General features: G+C 46.5%; 1 protein-coding gene across 1 annotated transcript in view; it reads left to right on the plus strand.

The window, feature by feature from the left end:
• Positions 1 to 19,178, plus strand: part of CCDC69 (coiled-coil domain containing 69) — a 284,855-nt gene that overhangs the window by 94,766 nt on the left and 170,911 nt on the right. The window contains exon 2 of the mRNA XM_069654005.1: positions 12,011 to 12,071. Coding sequence (XP_069510106.1) covers positions 12,011 to 12,071 — 61 coding nt within the window. The remainder of the gene's footprint in view (positions 1 to 12,010; positions 12,072 to 19,178) is intronic.

Below are 19,178 nucleotides of genomic sequence, written 5' to 3' on the forward strand. Positions count from 1 at the left end.
ACACTGACTGTAGAGCAACCTTTCCCAGTTCCTGAGCTGGAGCAAGATCTTGAGTAACTGCATACTTTTCACTAATGTGAGAATTGCTTTAACTGACCAGTATTGGGCTCTCCTAGATAATTCCGATTTATTGTACTGTTTTGGTAATTATTTGTTGTTTTTAACTTTGTTTGAAATTTTTAAAATGTTCCTTTTTTTAGACATAGCTTGGATTCTGGGCAGTGTTTCTTTCATATATGTTCGATGTTTGTCAATCCGATTTTTGTTATTGTTGTCTGTGTCCTTGTTGTCATAACGCTCTGACGCCTACGGGTTTTTTAGCGCTTTATAAATAAATACAAAATTAATAAATATGTCGGAGTGCTCAGCCACCAGCACACTGCAACCTGATCTCAAGATGGCAGAAGTCTTTTTGAGGCTTCGTACCATACGGACTAGGGCAAGGGTCAAATCAGAAGATTGGTGCAACCAATGTACCTGCATACAGGCGAGAATGAGGGGTGTACGCATTGGACGAAAATGTCGATCCATTAGGCAGGTACCAACCAGAAACCCTATACTAATGGGTAAATGGTCAGGCTCATAATGAAACAATTGATGGCAAAGCTGATCTATAAAAAGAGGCAGAGTTGTGCCTATGGGTGTTAGGGTGGTGTTCCAGAGTGTTAGAGGTGCAGCAGTGGGAGGAGTAGATGACATAGCGAGGAAGTACCTGAGGTGACAGTCATATATGCCACGTATTGGTAAAGCTGCTGAGCAGAGTGAGCCACTCTGTAGAAAGGGCCAGGTTTGCAAGTAATGCTCGAATCGACTATCCGCACGGTGTGTCTGCACTCGCCTGGGCTTTTTTGAAATTTTAATTGAACTTGTATGATGGTAGAGCAACCTCTGGAAAGGTGTGGGGTTAATCCGCACACATTTTCCTATGCTCACTGTACGACATACGCATAGACCTGTGTACTCTGGGTGGACACAACCTACAGGCGCAGTCCACCCTGTCATATTTGGTTGGACTCTGACAGGTGGAGTACACAATGCATCTCCAGAAGGGCGAGGGCCAAACCTTTCATTTGCCATGAGCAGCCTAATTAACTAACAAAGGACCCATGGATCCACCCTGTCCTTTTGTTGAATACTGTACCTGGTGGCAGCATTCACATACTAATCAGAGTTTAAGTCAAAGAGGCCCACATGGGGCCTGGCTGCAGAGGCTAACTAAGAAGACAGGAAACCCAGCACAGTTTCATATGCCCTGTGTCAACCTGATGCCAGCTCCCACCTTCCGTATTAATTTAGAGTGAAATGCCATGTCTGGGACTGCATGTTTACAGTAGTCATCCCCGCTGGGGGACCTCATTCGGAATGTACGAGTATGTGGTTTGATGGAGCCAGAAGGTCTGGTTTCGCCACAGTTTCAAGGGATACCTGCCGCTTTAATCAGGAACCACAGAGAGCTCCATTAACCACAGGGTACTCTTTGATCCACAACAGACAGGAAGATGGGTGGGACTTGGTATTACATGTTTTCACCCCTTTAGCTTTTCTGTTGCAAAGCACTCTGTTTATGACCTCACGTATACAGGAGATTGTTGGTGGGGACCCAGGATTGGTTCATTAAGGTAGGCTTAACCTACAACAATCCCTGTGGCCCAATTTTCTTTAAAAGAGGGGCGAGCCCTTTTTTTTAGCAGATCTGAAGGCTTCACCAGAAGCAGAGGAAGCCTTAAAATACATTTTTTCAAGCCATTTGAGTCCCTCTAGCTGCAACCAATGCAACGCTGTAGTCACTTAGACTTCCAAGATGCCTCGACTTGTGCTTCAGGACCATGGACCAGCACTGAGCCAACGATTCCTGACCCCGAGCCACCATTCAGGCCAGCCTGCAGCTGTCCATCCAGCTTCGCTCGACGAACTGCCTACCGCCTGATAACCGCAGCTGTCTCCCATCTTGAACTCTATTGCAGAAGCTGTAAACTGCCCTGAAACTGACTCGACCCTGTCAAGCACAAAGAACACATACAGCACAAGGTACATTGTGGTTCTGTCCCCCTGGTACTTCTCAGAAGGCGCCTACTGACATTTTACGACCCATTGCTCCCTTTGTGTTGATACCAAGTATCCTTGAACTATTGTGATTAATTACTATACCTACTACCCTCCTGTCAGTATCCAGAGTGCATCCCCTTTCCTTCTTTGAACCTGTCTGTCCTCTGCATGCCTTTACAGGGTGGGTTGTATTTCGTAGTGTGCTAGAACTGTCTGTTGTGATAATAATAAAAGTAGATATTTTTATAACACCTTGCCTGGACAGTCCCTTTTCTCATTGTGTAATAATTGTAATTTCAATGTGTTGCAACTAATAAACGATCCGCGACCTTTCGGAGATAAGCCTGGCATTCCATTCATGTTAACAAAATTGGACAAGGAGGTTTATAATTTGCTTGTATTTCCAATCTGTTCAGATCCCTTTCTGATGTACTGGAGGTGTGGGGCTGATTGATGTTTTAGAAACTGATATTCATCCCTGGACCACTGGTGCCCCGGAAGTTGATTCGTCAGTCTGGGTGCATTCTGGTTCATTCAATCTTGTGGATATGTCTGTACTGTGATGAGCAATGCATTTTTGAGATATGTGGTCCTGTGAGGAAAACAGGGTCCCATATGGCCTCTGTTGTAATATTCTGGGATAATTGTGGCTTTGCAATGTGAAGCATGCAGCTCGGGGGCAGCGAGAACTTCATACAGAGTGAGGCAAGGGCCACATAATGAGTAACTAGGGTCGCATGGGTATGTGATGGTCTTGTGAATTGTGGAGGCCTGTAACCAGCTAGTCCTTTTCAATTATTTCCTTATGAAATCCAGGAGGAGCTGGTAAATTTTGGCCTGCAGACCGAAGGGTCACAACCGAAGGGTTGGCTTTGTGCAGAATGAGCGCTGAGGGGTACAGTAAGGAGAATTACGGAAGAAACTCCCCCAGCTAAGGCACCATAGGATAGCCTTGGGTGGAGAATAGGATGAGTGTTGCGCTTGTTTGTCATGTTATTGGTAAATATCTATTCTGTTGTGTGAGGTGCAAGGGGCATTTTCTTGAAACCACATGGTTTTTGGGATTTTTAAATGAGTCCAGTGCTCCCATTGCCTGGGTGAGATAAAATGAACATGGATGCACTCCTTCATGTCCAACTGCCTTGCAAAACCCCTCTACCTTGAACTGCCTGGGTCCCCTTTTATACTATGAGGCCAACTTTAACGGGTCCAAAACCTCCTGTGATTGATGTGGCACTCCCTTCACTTCAAAGGGTTAACAGGATTGTCTCCTGCTTCCCATAGCTGCCAAGTTGCTCCATGTCATATGTGACACCTTATACTATCCTGTGTTTCCCCATCACATGCCGAGGTTTAAAGGCCCATATTTAAAATGGTAAGAATGAAACTATAAGTCCAGGCATAGGGCCTCATTACGACCCTGGCCGAAGACCATGGTGCTATTAGCACTATGGTCCATGCCGGTAAGTTACCGACTCCGCCATGGAGAAAGGGGGAATTACCACCCCATTACAAGGTTGGCGGGGCGGTAATTCCCCCTTCCTCCATGGCCCTTCCCCATTCCCATTTTTGCCCCATAGGGCTCAATGGGAATGGGGAAGGCGCTAAGTACAGTGCCGCAAATTGCGGCACCGTACTTAGCACCAAGGTCCCTTTGCGGGTCCCTACTTTAACGGCTGGTAAAACCAGCCGTTAAGGTCGGGTCCCGCAAAGGGACCTCGTAATTAGGCGCTAATAGGTTAACGGCGCCGCAGCCTTTTACGGCGCCGTTAACCCATTAGCGCCTGGGTCTTAATGAGGCCCATAGTGTTAAGAAAGATGGCAAGGCACGCACTCTGGTTCCCAGTCAAGTTTTCCTGCTGTAGCAACAAATTGTCTTCTCCTCCAAACGTTTTCTTGACTCCATCAATCATCAGGGAGGCTGTGTTTCTTTTCCTTTTCAGGCGTGTCTAGTTCCTTTTTAGGTGTTTCAGGTTAATTCACATTGATGTCTCTAAGGCTTCTGGTATTTGTATTCTCACACTTTATTCAATTGCAGGTGACTGGGAAACGTGTGCGCCTTGCCATCATTCTTAACAATAAGTCCAGGCATGCAATGGGAAAAACCAAGACTAACTTGAGGTGTCTCACATAACGCAGGGTAACTTGGCCTGTATAGCTCCCGAGTTCGCCCTCTGACCTGGTGTCCCTCCTAACCTGGTCAAAACCAGAAGAGCGTCAATGGCCATCTTGGTGTCAGGCTGCTCTGTCATGGTGGCAGCCTGACTCTGCAATGGTGCCTGCAAATCATGTCTATAGTTCGCTGGATATGGGCACCCCTTCTTTCTGTTTGTAAGACAGTCTCCTCTCTAGTTGGGGCACGCCCATGGTCTATGATCATTCTTGCAAACACAAGATCAAAGATTCAGGCATTCTTGATTTCTAAGGCCTGTTCACGGACCACAGCATTCCCGTCTGGTGTTAGCAGTGATTCCCCGGGGTTGTTGGTGGCATGGGAAGTTAAATGTTAAAGATATTTGTACCGCGCACCGTCACCAACGGAGTTGGTCCCCATGCGCTCTGGCGAATCTGCAAACGAGAAGGTGGGATGGGTTAGTAGGTGAAGCTGGAGTAAGATAGTGAGAGGAGTGGTGTTCTGTTGGCAGCTTCAACTCGGTATACACCGGGTGCTGAGCTTTGGTGCGACTATCGGATTGGTGTCAGTCCTTGTGTGCTGTTGGTGCGGCTTATGTGTTGTTGCGGTGTTGTGAAGTGTGTGCGGGTTGTTGTGCGAGAGATGGTTGTGTGAGATTTTTGAGTGAGATAAGTCTGCAGAAATGCTGAGTTTTTTGTTAGTGGGTTATATGAAGTTTAGCATGCTCACATTCAGAACTCTGTCCGATTGTGGCGCTATCCAATCCTCCCAATCTCATCAGGGTGGGCGAAGGGGTTACGCCTGGCAGGGTTTTAAGTTTGTGTGAGGCGCTCCCTGTGCTGTTCTAACACGCTCTTTAAGTGTTCTGATTCCTCCTCGCCGTTCTATTCAAGAGAGCTCTGTAGGAGTTCTAATGCTGATGGATTGATAAGTGTGCGTTGGGTGTCTAATCTCCTTCTTGGGTGCTGGAGCTGGTGTTGTGGTCTCCTCTCACAAACTTTCTATCTAAATGTGTCTGCTGGGGTTTTTTGGTTATGGTATGGCCGGGAGGCAGTGGATGAGTCGTTTAAGGGCTTTCGTCTCGGTCTGAGTATGTGATCAGTTTATGGTCCCCCCCCCTTTTTTTTGTGGCTATTTCCCATAATAACTTACGGTCTGTCGTGGGGTCCGTTGTTTGGGTTCTGTGTATGTCCATTTTGCGGGTGACCGAAGTTGATGTTATTTTCATTGTTGTTTAACGGGGTGGGCATTCTAGTGCGTCACTGTTGTAGTTACGCTGTGAAGAGCCATGATTTGAGGAGTTCCCTGAATGCTAGGTGGTTTGTTGTGTTTCGTATATTCTTAGGTAGGTCATTCCAGGTTTTCGGTGCCTGGTGAGAGAAAGAGGTTCCTCCGAGCTGTTATATGGTTTTGGTTCCAGGCAGATGTTGGTGCTTGATCTCAGTGTTCTTGTTGGTTGATGTAGGCGTAGTTTATCGCTTAGGAATTCTGCACCTTGTTTGTGTATTGCTCTGTGTGTGATGCACATGGACTTGAACTTTATTCGCTGTTTTAATGGTAGCCAGTGTAGTATTTTTAGCGCGGGTGTGATGTGTTCTCTTCTGGGTATAGTCCTGGGTACAGACTCTGGGGATTCCCTGTCCCTCCCCACCCCGCATATCACATCTGGGGTTAGCAATACATAGCGGCTGGCTTTTCCCCAACTCCCAAGAGCCTCCCGAACCCTCTTCTCACTCTTGCCACATGGGACTTCATCATAAGGCGTACACTAAAGGAACTAAAATCCAGAGTGCCATGAGAATTCCAATATCTATTTCCTGGCAGTTATCCATTTAAGCACGTGTGAGTAGCACCAAAGTGTGGGTCATGGGGTCTGTGAGCAGAGTGCACAGGCAAACCATTTTCAACAGCTATTTCGGGCGCGTTGCACAGATGTTATTAGTAAAGAGTGCCCTTGCCTGACTGGCGTGCCGTTACTTGTTAGTCAGGAGTTGACTGGGTTGCTCCAAATGAAACACAAAGCTTGTGATTTTCTATATTCAATCCAGTGCTGGTCATTGGGCCGGCTCTCGGCGGGTCTGAGATCCGGCACCAGAAATGGAGCCGGATCTCGGGATCCGGCCAGACTCAGCCGCCAAAGAGCATGAACAACGCTCGGAGACTTAAAAAATAAATAAATAAATAAAAAAACCGCCCGCGACGGCAGCATTGCCATTTTCTACGGCTTTGGCATTGGTGTGTAATGCACAATGCTCACTACATGTACAACTGATTCCTTTCAGTTGTACTTGTAGCGAGCATTGTGCATTACACACCAGGGCCAAAGCCGCGGTAAATGGCAATGCTGCCGTCGCGGGCGTTTTTTTGTATTTTTGTTTTAGAATTCCAGCATTGCTGGAAGCACACTACGAACCACGCCCTCCTGGGCACCGTCCCCCAACTCCACCCACACCCTGCCCCTGTGTTGTGGGATCCACCACCACATTTTTTCCGTTTCCACCACTGATTCAATCTATGCATGTTTGCAACAAGTTCTCATACCTTTTTTTAACACCACTATGAACTGCGATTGACCTTGCATAGATCTCTGCAGCAGGCGTAGTAACCTGCTGAGGTATCTCTCCTGCGTAATTAATATTTTTTGTTTTGAGACTCCAAGCAGTCGCATGCATGTTTAAGTCAGCTCTGGTTTACAAAGCAGCAGTGATTGGCGTTTTGGGGCCTGTGGGCCTATATTTACGATGAGAACAGTGAAACTATGAGCCTCCACATCTAAAGTGTGCTTAGCTAACAAGCAAATACTGCTTGATGTTGCTTCTCATGAGATGGGCCTGTGAGGGGAGGAGAGGACTGAAAGTACCACGGACCAGGGAAGGGATTTATTTAACACCTACACTAAGATAAATTTCGAATAATATTGTAATATAAACCCAGGAAAAGACGTGTACGTGAAGGAAACACATCAGTGAGCTGAGCATGTAGACTATCGGTGGTGCTTTTAGGCAGTCTACTCTAAACAGAGATTGTGAAAGCTTTAATGTAGTTGGTTTGCAATGTTCTTGTGTTGGGGGCTTAAAGTAAAGCCGCACTCCAATACATTTTTTCTTTAATGAAATAGAGAATCAAAACAGTAGACCTTGCCTTTTAAATTTTGGGTACTTAGTAAGTACCCCCAATGGCCTCTGTGAAAATTTGAACGAGTCCTTGCTTTTTATGAAACAGAAATATGGTCCTACAAGGCTCACCATGCAAAGCGCTGCTGGCTAAAAACCCAGGCCTCGCTGACAGTGCCACACGCGGTGGCACAGGCCCAGTTGGAAGCTAGGCTAGAGGACTCTCACGTGCCCGACTCCACTTGAAGATGCATTGAACTTGGGACAGCCCCTGCCTTTGTTTTGTTGTGTGTAGTCATGGTTTGGTTAAGTATCAAGATCATGCACTCTTAGGTCGTCTGTGCCATGGGAACTAAGCCTGTGCGCAACCATCCTTACCCTTAGACCCAGCTAAAAGTCTGTGTGGAACAGTGGAAACCGGCCTGGGACTCCCAATGAAGCACCTGCTGTCAAATCTATTCTCTCTCCGTATGGAAATCCAGAGGCTGTCCAAATGAGCATATACAGTTAAGTGTTACAAACATATTAATGTTAGGGTGGTTGTGACAAGGTCACAAACCTGATCTTGTCACGAGGGGATAGGACACTCTCTCAGTTTAAGTTGGGAGGCATACCAGGGTGGGAGCCAGAGTCAGTCCTACCCCAGATGGGGAAGGTGGCAGTTCAGAGATCCCCAATTACGGCTGCCCCCTCAAGTGCTGGTTTATATATGTGCAGTACCAGCTTGCAGCCACGCATACCTCTGGAAGAAATTACTTGACAAGTTTTCTTTTTCTTTCCTCAAACCATGAGTGAGGCAGTGTCAGTCCAGAGAAACCACCTGCAGCAGCTGCAAACAAGATAGACCACCAGGGACACATACTGGGGGCACGGTGGCAGGGGGGATTAACTGCTTAACACAACTTTACTTACCATGGGAGCCTCCATGGCAAGCCCCCTTAACAAGAATTTAGACACTTTACAATGTGGGCCACCATTGCTGCCTCACAGTGGCCTGTCGGGAGGGTCTGGGGGGGGTAGAGCTTTGTGGCTCCTTGTACCCTCCTCTGATTGTAACTCCTCCTGGGTTCCTGGGGAAGAAAGGACCGGATTGGTCAGGGCCTGTGCTCTAATGGGGGGAAGGAGGAGGATAAGAGGAGTACCAAGCCACAAGACATTTTGATTTGTTCGGGTAAGGTCAGAGGAGGAGAAGGTGGCAAACAAGAGACCAGCACGAGGTAGGATTTTAGACTAGAGTGTGGATGCGAATTAACAAAAAAGGTGAGGTGTTGATTGGTGAGAGCAAGTGGCACAGTGAGGTGAGTCTGCATGCAAGGTGGGTGAGTGTGAGAGGGAATCTAGAGTTTGAGTGAAAATTGCTTGAACGAGTGAACGGAGGGTGGGTGAGTAAGAGTGGTGAGCAGGGAGGAGTAGTATGGAGGAAGGTGTCATAGCGCGGGGGAGGGAGTTGTAACATCGAAGGGTGGATGCAGGCGGGAGAGAGAGAGACATCAGAGGGACAAGGGGAGGAAGATGTAGGGATGTAGGCAGTAGAAGGAAAGAAGTTTGGTGAGTTGGTCTAAGGAGAGTAGTGAGAAAAGATGATAGAGAGAGAGGGAGGGGGAACACCTGGGCTTGCTAGGAACAATTTTGAGTTGGGGGAGGAGGAGGAGAAGAAGAGGGAGAGAGTGGGGGAGAGGGAGGGAGAGAGGGAGGGAGAGAGAGAGGGAGAGAGAGAGAGAGAGAGAGAGACAGAGAGGGAGAGAAAGAGGGAGAGAGAGAGAGGGAGATAGAGATAGAGAGAGAGAAAAAATACACACTCTTAATACACCACACCACTGCCAATAGTTTCCAGACAAGTTAAGCTCACAAAATGAAGTTGGAGCAAAATGGCACTCTAGCAATATAAAATAGTGGGGAAAAACAAAGTTAATAGAAATTGAACCACACCAACAGGGAAGTACTCAGGGCAATTGAGCAATAGAAACGACAGTGATAGAATCAGGTAAAAAAAGGCATGGGGCCAAAGTCAATGGGTGAAAAGTCTTTTGCTCAAGATCACACAGTTCAGGGTAGTTTGCGGTAAAGTTCGTGCCATGGATTCCGGACGAGGTTGGTTGGCAGAAAAGTTAGTTCAAAGAGAAGAGAAGGACAAGCCCTCGGTTTGGAGAAAGATTTCAACCAATTTCACCGTGGCTGAACGAAATGAACAACCGGATTTGCACAGTACCTTAAAACGGAGAGGAAGCTGTAGTTGAGGTGGACGTTCCTGGTAGTTCCTGCAGGCTCACGGTTCCTGAAGCGACTGTCGGACCGACAAGAAGTAGGAAGACTGGAGGGTTCTGTACTACACAGGGAAGGAACCAGCAGCAGAGCAAAGCAACAAATAAAAGGTGCGCTCCTTAAAACCCAAGCAGGGTCCGAGCTTCCTGGCTATCCGGCCCACTGTAGCTCTGTACACCGAATTCGACCAGAGGAGGGGTCCTGGCTTGCAGTCTGGGTGAACTGGTTGGTCCCACCAGCTCAAGGGAAGACGTTTCCTGGAGGATCTTCTCTGTTGTCGGATTCTGAAGATTCAGACCTGCAGCAGGGCTTCACCGGGCAGTTCAGTCATTGTAGGGGTCCTCTTCCATCATCTCCTCATTGGTTCTTTCGTTCCAGTGGCGACTCAGCCTTTCCAGTCCCAGAGACCTGCTTTTTATGCAGTTTACCTCCATTCATACAGCCTGGCTGTCAATCACACAGCAGGGTGGCTGTCCTGGCAAGGATAGTCGCACAGCCAATCAAACAGGAGAGTGACTTGGGTTACCAAGGGAACCCATGGCAGGGATCCTAAGACCCCTCCCTCACATCGTGCCTACTAAGACTTTCAGATGCCTTAAGGAGAGCTTCTGTGCAGAAGCCAGTGAAAAGATGGCGAACAAAGGGACCTCACCTGGTTTGGCGCACAGAGTATAACACGTGAAAGACATGTACAAAAAGAAATGGAGAATAAACCCAGCCAGAACCGTAATAAAATATATATGGTCAAGCGGGTTTATGTTTGAGGCCAATATAATAGCCTAAAACAATACCATGGTTATTTAAGATAACCACAGTATAAAAAAAAGGGTAGTTACCACTGCCACCAGCCAAGTCTTAGTGTAAAGGGAGTGAAACAAGGCTCCAAGAGACACAGACAAAAAGGGATAAGAATTAACCCTTTCCAATACTCCATGTAAAATGGGGTGTATTGGGGTCTGTGGTTTAAAGTGACTAAAATAAAGTTAATGGCAACCCAGAAAATGGAGTCAGGGGGAAGTCTCAAAGAAAACCCTGTGTCACTGCAATGAAGGTGCTGTGTAACACACATGAACAATATGGGGCCATGGAGTAGGTGAGGCTCCAGTGCCCAAGATCACACAAAAAGTGAAAACACACACAGCAAAACACATGTAAGAGTGGGAAAAAGGCTCACACTCTTACCAGGTGAAAAAAATAAAGCCTAGAAATCCAGCAAAGCTGCTGAGGGACTCATTAGGTAAGGGAAATCGGCCATTTATGAGAATTCTCCCTAACATTGATATACAGTGGAAAATTGTAAATTCGCCAAGTATAAATAGTGGTGGCCAAAACCAATCAAGTGGACGTAGGGAGGAGTAACCAGTCCACTTTTCTTGTCTATGGTTTGTAGCCTTCCCACAATTTTACTGGTCCGCTGATAACAAAAATAGGGAAGTACCCAATCACAGATTACTTTCATACATGGGGGACATAAATACCAGCCACAAATGGCTCAAGTGAGTAAGGGCTTGAAAAAGCCAAACGTATCAAGTGGGATATATAATTGACTCACATACATAAACCTAAGTTTAACTTGTTCCTTTTTTATACAGGATTTTGAGGGGAATTTTCATTGGGCAAATTTAGAAATTAGCCAAATTGTACATTTTACATCACCATTGTTTAAATATATTGTCCAAAAGGATCAGGCTTTACAAGCAGCTCTGAAGGACCACTGGTGAAATGTTCTAGAAAGGGAAGGTTAAGCGAACCTGGACCAGCCGAGGTAACCTGAAGTGCATTATTCTGCCCAATCTACCCAACCAATCGGCTAAAAACCCACAGGTCTTAGAAGCATGATTCAATTTCACATGACCGCTCACGCCCCATTCTTTCCTCACACTGCTTCCATTTTCTCCGCCTCCCAATTCCAAGAGCAGTATCCACCACAAAATATAACTCAGACACGCTCCTTCTAAGCGATAGGATAGAACATTAAGAGGTTATAGAGATTTGAGAGTGTCTGCCTTACATCCCTCATATGAGAAATATCTAACAGGCTTAGACAGCAGAGCCTAAACGATGGGTGTGGTCTAAGCTGTCCCCAGCACGGGACAAAAAAAAAAGTCTTTCCTCACTGTCGAGCTTATTGTTATTGTTCTGTGCTTGGGACCTGAACCCGAGCCCCGCAAGCGACAAGTCAGTGCTGCATCGCAATGCTACCTAATAGGTGCTCAACCTCGCCCACCCCATCCAGCCGACCACTTGACACACAAAGCCTGTCTCAGGCCCCACGTGTCAAGCAGTCCACCGTACAATCTGTGATTCAAGCACCCAGAGACAATGTAGGGTTTGTTGAGTGTTGAGTGTTTTTGTAAATGGTCATTGTACATTTAATGTAGAAAGTGACATTATCGTGCAAAGTGTCTTAATTTATCCTGTTCAGCATTTAAACATAACATTTTTACCTCCACAGAAGAGGAAGACGAAAGGAGATCACAGTGCACTCAATGCCCAGGAGCTGACAACTCTGAAAGGTAGGTGTAAGTCACTCATTTTAGGTAATCTTGTGTCCCAGTTACATAATTCTATTTCTGTTCCTTCAAATACATTTTTATTGGCATTTTCAAAGAGACCAAACAATATCAAATGTTTTCACTTTTCATTATTCAGAAACCGGGTACAAAAAGTGATTGAATGAGTGGTATATTTTGACTAATATAAACGACCGTATCTTCTGCTAACATTAACTCCAATTGTTGTACGATTACAATAAGTATGCTTTAAACCCATTATTCTACAATATTCCTGTGCCTTGACCCCTACTCCCTCTTACCCCCACTTTTCCTCCTGTTGTCGAGTTAAATTCCCATATATCCATTCCACGCCTAGTCCTCGCTTTGCGTTTAACCTGGCTTAACAATTTCTTTCCTACTTCTGGGGTTTCTGATGGATGGGGGGCCTTAAATCCTATCCTGCCTTCCCTCACAACTCTTTGCTCACCATACCAGGACCAGAATGGATACCATTCCATTTCAACAACCCCAGCATCTCCATGCAACCACGCTAACTTCTTCATTACCTATAGCACTCTGGCCTTCCTTACGCGTTGGTTTTAGATGGGAGGTTGCACTTGTCCATTTTTGGACCAGCCAGGTTCTCGCTGTGAGCTGCAAGTTCTGCGTCGTATGTGTTACGTTCCTCCCTGTGTTGATCTCCCCACTAATACTGAGCAGAACTGTAAAGGGAGTCCCTAGGTAGTTCTGCCTTGTCTATCCCTCTCTGACCCAAGAATCTCTGTCCAGTATACTCGGACCAACATCCTCTCCAACAGACCACTCTCACCCCTGCGCACGTTCTGCTCAGTCTTCCGGGAGCAAGTTGACATCTATGAAGCGGCTTGATTCAGTGGAGCTTAAATTAAGGTTCCTGTGATGTTTTGTGTACATTTAGGCAGCTCCTCCTACAGAACTTATCTGAAATGGGGTGTTCCAGGTCTCTCTCCCAGCATTATTTGTATTCCCTCCCCCATTGGGCCCCGGATCCCATGCAACATTTGTATATTGCTGAAATGAATCCCTTCCTGCCTTGGTAGACATCCAGAATTCTCTCAAAGGGTGTGAGTGGTCTGGAGATTAGCTGGATCCACCCCCCACCCCACCGTAAAGAGAGCTTTCAGTTGTACATAACGAAAGATGAGTTCCCTCAAGCTCAAGATATACTCTAAGGTTAAAAGATCGATAAATCTACCTCTCACCCACAATTGCCATAACCTTTCAAGTCCCTCCCTGAAACGATGGTTGGAACTCCTGGGGATTAGGAACCTTTTTGATAAATGCGGGGGAGGGGCTCATCGACAACAGCCATGTTGTGATTGCTGCTACCCCATGTTTCCCATAAAACCTTCAGTGCTGAGTGTTCCTTCACTTTATTAGAGTTCACTGCCTGTGGAACCCACAACCCTTCTCCCCCCACAGTAACTGGCCTCAACCAGTTGTTCTCCAGAGTTACCCATTGTTTACCTTCCCTGGGTCTCCGGTGATCACACACAACCTGGATTTGTGCTGCTAGGAAATATCCTTTTGTATCCGGGAAGCCGACTCCCCTAGTTCCTTTAGCAAGACCAGTATGCTACAGGGGATTCTAGGATGCTTGGCTCTCCATAAGAATCGGAAGACGGCAAGTCTCATTTCGACTAGAAAATGGTTAGGAACGTCTACTGAGACCATGGTGAATAGAAACAATATCATGGGTAGTTCATTCATTTTATTTGCGTTTTGTTTACCCATGCACCCCATGGGGATGGCTCCCCAATATCTCTAAATCTGTTAGTGCGGAGCCTCATAATGGTGGGAAGTTTATTTGTTAGAGGGGTTTTAGGTCATTCGCGAAGAATACCGCTAGATATTTCTGTTTTGTGTCGCAGAACTGAATTAGAAACTCTCCAACTAGCCTGTCTGTTTCCACCGCTCTTCAGCCTAATGGTAATCTCTGGTACACCTCTTCATTTACCCTGTATACTGAGAGCTTCCCATACTCCTATATAATCTTGTCTGACACTTCTAATGATCTCATAGGCTGTGTAATAAACAGGGGGATCTCATCACCTCTCCATTTCCCACCCTTTGCCTAAGGACTTCCCAAAGTGTTTCGATAACCAGGGTAATGGGTAAATAAAAGAGGAGACAGGGGGCAGCACCGTCTCTTGCCTATGTGGGGCCTGAACATTTCTGTCTTGTGGGTTGGCCCATCTTCAGGCATCTACTACATTTTTGAAGATACTCAAGTGAAATACCATATTGAGAGCCCTCCCAATATGAGGATACCCGTGGCCCATATTTGCACCTCTACCATCACTCTAGCCATATAACTGGACTGTCACATATTTGGGGCATAACAATCCAATTTGAATTTGATACGATTAAGGACTTTTACTTTTTCTCAGCCCCTGCTTTCTTCGTCCCCTGTGAGGCCCAAAAGGCCTGGTTCACCACTTCCCAATAGAGGGGCCTCTCCTCACTTTTTTTTATAGTGATTCTCCTGTATCCTCACTATGTGTAGGCTCCCCTTTCTAAATTCTCTGCCAAATAGTGAGCATTTGCATGGCAGATTAAGGCCTTTAACATTGATTGCGGCTACTCACCATCTTTGTTCTTCCTGACCATCACTCATTATCACTTGCGATCCAAGCCATCATTGTTTACTATTGTTTGCCTCTGGCCCCTGGGCGTTACTGGATATTTCATCATTGAGCTAAACCAGGCAAATAATAATTTACAGGTGATTGTCTCCTTTTTCTCAGCACAACATGACTAGCCCTCCCTCCCACACTTTACCCCCACAAAGTATACAAACCAAAAGCTGTTCTTGGCGGCGAGAACCATCTGTCACTTAATTGCACTCAGGCTTCTATTAGTTCCCTCATGTAACTTGTTCAGACCGAGGTCTCCACCCTTAGGAGACACCCCTGTAAGTTCTCTAAGAGAAGGGTCACCAGTCGTCTCACTCACTCGCCCTCTCCACCCCCCTTAATATGATTACTTTATACATTTTCACTCCCGCCCTATTACATTGTCTATGAATAATATTTTGACCTCTACTTGATCTATGAACTGCTCAAGCTTCCTGATAAATGCTAGACCTCCCCCACACCCTAAATCTTTCAGGTGTAACACCATCCTTTGGTTCATCATTTTATGAAGACGTTTAATCTTCTGACCTTTCTTTCCTCCCTAACCACTGGAATGTTCAGTCTTGTCTATGGCCCATATGCATGGCTTGACTGCTTGATGATTGAACTGTCGGTCCTTGGTTCACTTTCTGGGGCTCTTCCTCATGCAGTAGGTCTTGTATGACTTGTGTGAGAAGCCTGAGGGTATACTCACTCTTACTTCCCTGGGATGGATCCTCTATGCAGGTGACCAGGGAAAGGCCATCTCTTTTGGATCCTGACCTTGTGGGTGGACAAGCTAAGTAGGATCACCTGGGTGGAGGGACCTTGGGCACTGAGAGCGGGATGCCTTCAGACGAGACATGGTATCCCCCTTATCCTAATGATAATCAACCTTAGCCTCCCCCAACCTTTATATATTAATGTAGGTCAACTTCCCTTCTTTCCTCTTTATGGACACCTGACAGTACTGAGATGAGGAAGAGACAGCGGACAGTAATGAACACCACTCACTCTCACCACTCTAGAACTGAGGCGAGGAAGAGACAACTGAGAATGATGAACACCATTCACTTTCACCACTTATGTACTGGGACGAAGAAGATGCATGCCACGTATTGAGGTCAGGCATGTCCTCTTAAACAGGCAGAATTGAATAATGGATTACACCTGCAGCCCATTGAAGGACTACAGGTGTATAAAAGGCAAAGTCTTGAAGGAGTGAGAGAGAGACCTGGGAAACTTGGGCAGAGATCAGCATAACACTCAGTAAATCCAGAGGCAACCGTGGTGGGACCCGAGGACGGGATGCCAGCCGAAATCCCCAAACCAAGGGAAGCCGAAAAAAAAAAGTTTGGCTTTCATGACTGACATGACTGACATTCATGAAGTAAAAAAAAATGTGTCTTGACCCACAGCCAAGCACTTCCACCCTAGGCCCCCTGGCCTCCACCTACCAAGACCCCTCTTAGGACATGTATGGTGTGGATCCCTGAGGGTCACAAGACCCCGGCTCTCAAGGGGACCTATACAGTCGGGACCAATACTACAATGACGATGATAATGACATCTATGTCATCCAGACTCCTGACCATCAAGACCAGCCTGTAGCAGACTCACCTGTAGACAATCAACTCCAATACAATGAACTGCTGCTGAAGGCTGCCCAACACTTTAGTATTGACACCCAAGAGGCACAAGAAGACAAAGACTTTGTGGAGGACATTCTTGGTGACGAGAAGTCTGCCACTCAGTTTATCGCACTGTTACAGTCTATACAAAGACGTATACAGCCCCCCTTACTTGCACCTAACCTCACAAGGGTGGTTAACCCAAGAATGAAAACATTATTCAGGCCAGCACCCACAGACCCCCTGTATATTAGCGGTCAGCTAAAACCTGATTCACTGGTCGTCACCACTACCAGAAAGAGGTCTGGCACTCCTCTGGCATTGGCTGAAGCCCTGCCAGACAAACAAAGTGAAACAATCTACACTTTCAGAAGGAAGGTTGCCTCCTCAGCGCCATATCAAGCTAGAATTGAAAATATCCCTGCACTCCTACCTAGTTATGGCTGCCACAAGTGGGATGACTTGGAACACCAGGTTGAAGTAGTTGCAGAACCCCGAAGATCACAATTATTAGGCACCATCGCAGAGGGCAAGCAGGTATCAAACTGCATCCTCAAAAATAATCTTGATACAGCAGACCATGCAGGCTGCATCATCGCAGAAGGCACACTCATCAATCGCCACGCCTGGCTCAGGCAGTCTAGTGTTAGGTTAGAGACTCAGACTGCCCCCCTAAACATGCCGGTGGAACCTAATGTACTTTTCAGTAAGGCTGTCGAAGATGCCATTAAGAGCACAAAGGAGTATGACACACTTAAATGCCTCGGCGAATTAACAAACAAACCATAAGTACCATGGGGCTCCTCAAACGCCAGAAGGTTTTTGGGGTCAGGGTTCACAACGTTCTTCCGGATACACTCAGGGTGGACAGTCTTCAACTTGGGGCCCATCGCAAGGACAATCTTCTTCTGTCTTTCAAAGATGAAATAAAAGGCAGAACCTCACCTCACAGATGCTCCACCCCTCCCAAATAATGATGCACAGCTGCCAGTCCCCTGCCATGCCAACCCAGTAAGAGGTAGAATTTCACACTTCAACCACGCATGGGAGGGGATAACGTCAGACAAGTGGGTGTTGTCCACCGACGCAGGTGGGTATTAAATCGAACTGTTATAAAATCCACCCAACCGCCCACTAAAACACAGAAAGATGACGCCAGAAGAGTGGCGCATACTGTTAGAAGAAGTAATGCCACTGCTGGAAAAGGATGCCATAGAGATTGTTCAAACAAACCAGGTAAACAAGGGTATTTATTGAACGTACATCCTATTGCCGAAGAAAGACCTTTCCATGTGCCCAGTACTAGATCTGCGCCCTGCAAACAAATAGGTCAAGCCTCAAATGTTTTGCATGATCACGCTTCAAGGGGTGAGCCCCCCTCTTAAAACGGGGGGACTACATGGCAACATTGAATATGAAAGATGCATACTTTCATATTTCAATGCTCCCTGCGTACAGGAATATCTGCGGTTCAGGATAGCGGGAGTTCATTACCAGTTCAAGGTACTCCCCTTCTGCATCGCCTCAGCACCAAGAGTATTCACAAAGGTGCTCGCGGTAGTGGCAGCACACCTGTGCAAATAGTCAATCCCTGTATACCCTTATCTGGATGACTGGCTGATCTCCGGGGAATCTCCTCAAATTTGCAAACAAAACACACAAAAGATAATAGACCTTCTTTTCAATTTGGGCTTCTCCCTCAACGAAAAGAAATCAAGTCTAGTCCCCAGCCAAGTGAACCAATTTCTGGGAGCAATTCTAAAGACAAAAGAGGAGCTGGCTTTCCCTTCAGACGAGAGACTACAAAACATACTGTTGCATGTAACTCACTACAAGGCCGGTTCCCAAATAACTGTACACAAAGCAATGCGCTTGCTCAGGATGATGGCCTCGTGCATTCACTTGGTTCCACACGCGTGCCTGTGCCCAATGCAGGAATGGTTAGCGAAACAATGGTCTCAGGCAAGCGGTCAGTGGGACGATCTAGTTGTTGTTTCGCTAACCCTGGTACAGGCTCTTTGCTGGTGGTCCAGGTTCAACCTGCTAAAAGGAAAGCCCTTCCGCATTCCACCAGCACAAGCGATCCTAACTACAGATGCCTCACTCGCCGGATGGGGGGCTCACTTCCTCTACCACCCAGCCCAAGGCCAGTGGACACGTGCTACATCCCAAAGACACACCAACTTCCTCGAACTTTTGGCAGTTCTCAAGGCTCATAGGGACAGAAAGAGAGTCGGAAGCTACCCCAGGTCAACCGTATATAGTAGGTAGGTCTAGGTCCATTATAAGCTACATGAAGCTTATATGCGACATTTCTAAATTTGTTTAATTTTTCTTGTGTTTTCTTTTGTAAAATAAAATTGAATTTGTTTTTTACGACTACAAGTGACCCTGACTAACTAGTTATTAAACACTAGTTTGCTGCTAACCCAGACCTACCTACTATATACGGTTGACCTGGGGTAGCTTCCGACTCTTTCTGTCCCTATGCATAAACCACCTTCCTGAGTCAAGCCCCCTTTTAACAAAAAAGAAGGCACCCCCGCCCCATTTGTTCTACCAGTTCTCAAGGTTCTTCAAGCCTTTCTGCAACATCTTACAGGTCAAACAGTGCAAGTCCTTACAGACAGCACCACTCCCAAGTTCTACATAAACAAGCAGGGAGGCACACACTCTCAAAGTCTGATCAAGATATCCCAAAAAATATGGAAGTGGGCACTCAAGCGGAACATGTTCCTAACCTCTCAACACGTTCCAGGGAAACTCAATGCACTGGCAGACCCTCTAAGCAGATACCCTCTATCAGAAGAACATGAGTGGCAACTCGATAAAGATATCCTAGA

The sequence above is a fragment of the Ambystoma mexicanum genome, chromosome 3q (assembly GCF_040938575.1).
Source record: "Ambystoma mexicanum isolate Mex_15411 chromosome 3q, UKY_AmexF1_1, whole genome shotgun sequence".
NCBI lineage: Eukaryota > Metazoa > Chordata > Amphibia > Caudata > Ambystomatidae > Ambystoma > Ambystoma mexicanum.